General features: G+C 41.5%; 1 protein-coding gene across 1 annotated transcript in view; it reads left to right on the forward strand.

Annotated features, from left to right (window-relative positions):
• SMARCA2 (SWI/SNF related, matrix associated, actin dependent regulator of chromatin, subfamily a, member 2) overlaps window positions 1-5,384 on the forward strand; it is a 185,147-nt gene that overhangs the window by 102,745 nt on the left and 77,018 nt on the right. The window contains exon 28 of the mRNA XM_015566893.1: window positions 2,413-2,631. Coding sequence (XP_015422379.1) covers window positions 2,413-2,631 — 219 coding nt within the window. The remainder of the gene's footprint in view (window positions 1-2,412; window positions 2,632-5,384) is intronic.

The raw sequence follows: 5,384 nt of genomic DNA on the forward strand, positions 1-5,384 counted from the left end.
TGTCTAGCCAGGCACAGATTTCTTTTCGTTTGGGACTATTTTATCGCACAAAAACAAGCTTGGAACTGGTGAAGGTGGTTAGGGAACACTTTTTGTAGGCATTTTGATTTTGTGAATGTTCTGCCTGTTTCTTAAAAGGTTGATTTCTCATTTTTGGATTATATTTTTGAGTTCGTTTGTTTTTTTTTTTTTTGAAGTTATTGGGATTACATTGGTTAATAACATTATATAAGTTTAAGGTGTACTTTATGATACAATATCTGTATATTCCATTGAGTGTTTTTCAGTCTTATAATCAGCTGGCTGCCTTTCTAACTCACTATTCATTAACACCTCCACCAGGGGGCAGGAAATCATATTTGAATCCTTGCCAGCTACTCTGATTAAAAAGTGTAGTGAGAAACAATGGAATGTGAGCTGGATTTGGATTTCAGTATTTAAACTCTTTATTCGTTATTATAAAAGAGTAAGTTCTCTGTAAAATGAACCCAAACTTTTTAAAACCATAAGCACTGTAGTTAAATAACACATTAAGCTGATAGTCTCTTTAAAATAAAAGAACATTTCTCTTGAACATTTTTCTTCTTCTAAAAATGCGACATGAGAAAAAGTTATCTCTCATACTGATTACCTGTGAATTTTACCCCAAAAGATACTTTGACAGGTCAAGTTACATATCTGAAACATTTTCCTAATATATAAATACTAAGCTTTAGTTGCTATGTTCCCTACAAAGGCAAAAAGTACTTTTAAAAATATTTGTTAGCATACGGTTTATTATCAGGCTTTAAGACAAACATATGCATGTAATAATAAATAAGACTTACTTGAATATCAACTTCAGATTGTGTACTGGAATTCTGCAAGTAGAAATCTCTGGGAAAGAGATGCAGTCAATAGAACTTCAAGCTGATTAAAAATCTTATCAACCCTTCCTAAAAGGGAAAAAATGCAAGTGTAATTTGTTTTCTTTTATATCAGCAAAGATTTATTTTATCAATTGTGTGGCAAGTCATTTTACAGGTCTTGGTATAGGTAACGGTAGTAGCGTAACCAAAAATTAAAGCGACAATATTTTGTCATCTCATTGCATAGCACATTACCAAAAAAAATGTTTTTCTTCTCAGCTGTCTAATAACTATTTAAAAGATTACCGCAAGAGGCCCCTTGATTGAGAGATTGCAATGTTAACAAGGCATCCTCTGTGTGCTAATAGCAGAGGTTGGTGGATCCCATTTCTGATAGTAAAGCATTAGAAGGCAGGGTTGGGGTTGCAAACAGCCTCTCCAGCTAACTATAGCCCATGACAACGGGATGACCACATTGATCTCCCAGTGGGCCTCTGCCATGCTCCCAGCCCACCCATTTGGGAATATAATGATTTCCAAATATGTTTAAGCATTGTTTAAGGGTTAAACTTTAATTTTTTAAATAGATTCTAGAGTTCAGATTTCAATTTGAATAAAAATTTCACTTAGAGTCTGGTACCAGTTCTAGCTCTTATGGAAAAATTGTATTGAACCAAAGGATAAAAGAGGGAAAAGGTAAACCATTTAATGGTTTAACGGTCTATTCAGTTGTAGAAATGACACATCAGCTAGTGATATATACATATAACGAATATATGTTGCAATTCACTTCAGGTTTTGTTTGCTTTTCTTTAGTTATCGAATTGTTAATTATAAGTTAAAACCATATTTGTGGCACTTTATAAGTGCACAGGGCATGGGAAAATAGGCATTTTTGAAGGTTATAAAAGAATACAAAAGAGAGCCATTTCTTTAATAACTTGGCCAGTGGAGATGAGATTACATCCGAGGTCTCTCTCTCTCTCATGGTATAATATTTTCATAAGAGCTAAATTTTTTAGAAGCTGAAGAATTGAGGGGCATTCCTCTCACAGGGCCCATGGCATACTGAACATTTAATACATTCATGGCCGACCGACTGATCAAACCATTTATGTGCCCCCATGTCCGAGTCCAGCCGAGGTTGGTGGCCACTCTGTTAGTGACACTTGAGTTGCTGATTTTATTTCCTGGTTGTTGAATGAAAAGCATGAGCCCTATCGAATAAAAAAGGATTTTTTTTTAACATGCTTAAAGGATACTTTTATGCCAGGGCAGCAATGAATTGTATCACCAGGGCTCCTATTTGTTAAATACACCCCCAGTTTGAATCTTACTTAAGGGGAAGCTTTGCACACATATAGACTAAGAAAAGGAACTTTTAAAGATTGTTTGTTAAATGCATACATAAATCTCAGCAATGGGTACGAAGGAAGGGAAGAGACTAGCGCATCCACAAGAGAGAGTGCCCGTGGGACACGCGAGGTGAGAGGGCGATGCGCTGTGGCGTCTGTGCGGTACCGAGCCCCTCCCTCACTGATGACACTTGTGTTCCTGTCCTCAGCGCATGGACATGGACCGGCGGAGGGAGGACGCCCGGAACCCAAAGCGCAAGCCGCGCCTCATGGAGGAAGATGAGCTGCCCTCCTGGATTATTAAAGACGACGCCGAGGTGGAGAGGCTGACGTGTGAGGAAGAGGAGGAGAAGATATTCGGCAGGGGGTCTCGCCAGCGCCGGGACGTGGACTACAGCGACGCCCTGACGGAGAAGCAGTGGCTGCGGGTAGGTGTGGCTCTCTTCACTGTCCTCCGCTGGTGGCTGGCGGCGCTTCTTGTTGGCTCGCGGCAGTCAGGGGCCTAACGCTGGCCTTCTTGGAGGGGCCCGAGTCGCCAGCAAAAGGGGAGATGGCTGCTGACCATGGATAAAGTCATTCTGCTGTCGCCATGGAATCGTTCTTCGTTCCTTGAAATATAGTGAAGAGTTTTTTGTGTGTGTTTTTTGCTAGAGCAGAGCTGGCCATTGGATTATTAGAGCTCTGAGACCCACTAAAGTTTTACGACCCATTGCCTGGTCATGCCTCACTCTCTCCGAGTCAGAATCAAAATGTGGGAAGGGGGCCTCCGGGATCTTTTTCATCGGTCCCCCTCCTTTCATGGTCTTGAATCGGAGCTTTACTTCTCCAAGGCCTGCAGAGACGGTTCCGGGGTCAGGCCTCTTCCAGCTGCATCCTTACTTCATTAGAGCCAGAAGCTGCCTTTGTATTCTCTTGGTGTTACAGACAAAGCAGTTGAGGCCCAGAGAGGTTAAGCGATTGTGCGGGATCGCACAGCTGGCCAGAAATAACCGGATCAGTGAGTGCTGTTGCGTCTGCGCACTCTAAGTTTGATCTGCTCTGTCCATCGCAAACACAGACTGGGGCCTGGCACTTGGTCACTTAGGCTTAGAAGGGTTGTTCTTTAGTTTAGGGTAATTTCTTATTCCGACTGAGGAATGAAGTCTCAGAAGGTTCGTTGGGGTGCACGAAAATATAAGAAAGCGCCTCGGAGCCAGGTGTGTGTGTGTGTGCCAAGGCCCGTGTGAGTCTTCCTTGGGAAGGTCGGGCCCTCCTTCCCCTTGGTGGGAGCAGACTGAGTACCGACAGACACAGTCTGGGGCACGCATTCCAGGCAGGGCCAGTAAGTGCTCGCTGGAAATAGTAACGCAGTTGGGTAAAAACCAAACAAAATAGAGGTGGTTGTTGTGAGCTGTTCATTTTATCAAAAGGGAATGCAATTTCCAGGGTTTGTAGAACAGATTTTAGGACCCAGGTCATAAGTAGGTATAGGTGGGTTGAAAAAGGCCACGGGAAGTATTTTGAGATTGGATGTCAACAGCAGGCAGGTCTTGGGACCACTTGAGATGTGCTTTACTTGAGGAGTTGTATGATGAGAGAGACGTGATCTAAATTTCAAAAAGATTGAAGTCTGTGGTATTCAGAAAAGAGAGACTAAGAAAGCATTGCTCGTGTTTATGATTGAACAGTGGCTATGAAATGTAACTTTCGTGTGATTATTTTATGGTCGTATCCAAACATTCAGGTGGCCTCAGAATACGGCTTTATGGATTTCTTTTGTTTCACTATTGTGAGGTTATCAGCTGTATAACTAAGATGTGTTCTATAATGTGAAGAGATTTGTGTTTAATAATCATTTCTGAGTTCAGGAAAATCGATTCCCTTTCTTTTTTATTTAAGCAATGAATTAAGTACCTGGAGTATTATTACAGGAGATGAGATATTAATCTCGGCCGGCATTTTAAAGTCAGTCTTTGTATATGTATTACAGAGAAAATAACCTTGTTTATTGGGTACGAATGTAGCTGAACTTTTTATTTTTTAAGTAATCACTGGGAAATAAATGCTCTTAAGAAAAATAACTATGGATCTCAGATAATGTATAGGTTTAGAATATCTCATTTTTTTCTCTTTTTCATTCAGTTTCTATCACAAATGATTAGCACAGTATTTAGCCCCTAGTAGAGACTCAATGAATGTGAAATGAAATTAAAACCTTGTAAGAGGAGCCAAAACCGGTTTGGCTCAGTGGATAGAGCGTCGGCCTGCGGACTGAAAGGTCCCAGGTTCGATTCCGGTCAAGGGCATGTACCTGGGTTGCGGGCACATCCTCAGTAGGAGATGTGCAGGAGGCAGCTGATCGATGTCTCTCTCTCATCGATGTTTCTAAGAGGAAAGTGAAAAGTTATTAATTTACCAGTGATGTTAGTTTGTCTTTCTCTTTCTGGTGTATCTAGTGGACTTCCTTTTATCGGTAACATATACATCTAAAAATGGAAACTAGTTTGTTTTACAAAACTACACTGTGAAATTGATGTTCATAATTTTCAACCTAAGGTGCATTGTCAGATACCAAGTCACCCAAGGTCAAAACTGTTCTTAGTACAGCTCTATTGTAATAATTTCTTTTGGAATCCAGGCTTTCTCGAACCGGATGTCCATTTTTGGTATGAGCTGATAACTTGCTGTTAACCAGGAACCAATGCAGAATGTCCTGTGGCCCTCAGCATTTGAAACAGACGCTTACAGTTGTTTGTTTTCTTCTTCACCAGCAGCAATCTTGCATAGTACCAGCCTGTTAAGCTTCTCTGATCATAAAGTGATATTCAAGGGCTTCTCACGGGCCTGCATGTGAAGAGATATTCTCGATTGGCTTAAGATTGAGCACGTTGAGCGAAACCCAGCCAACACAGCCTTGAAAGGGAATTTGGCAAGGACCATCGTGTAAGAAATGCTGTAGCAGGGCTACAATAATTCCTCTTTTTCCTGGCAGTGTTATACAAAGCCTGCTTGGCAGAGGCATCAAACATACATAGACTCCCAGAGTTGGAAGGCAACTGAATGGAGCAGCTACCCATCCTGTGCTTAAATCACATTGTCTGCAGAGCCCAAGCCAAGAGGCTGGCGGTCCCTACAGGAAACACTCCCCTTCTTGTCTGCGGAGCCCCTCCAGACCTTCTTCCCTTTGAATGGAATCCTCTTT

This window comes from Myotis davidii, unplaced genomic scaffold (assembly GCF_000327345.1).
Source record: "Myotis davidii unplaced genomic scaffold, ASM32734v1 scaffold83, whole genome shotgun sequence".
Lineage (NCBI taxonomy): Eukaryota > Metazoa > Chordata > Mammalia > Chiroptera > Vespertilionidae > Myotis > Myotis davidii.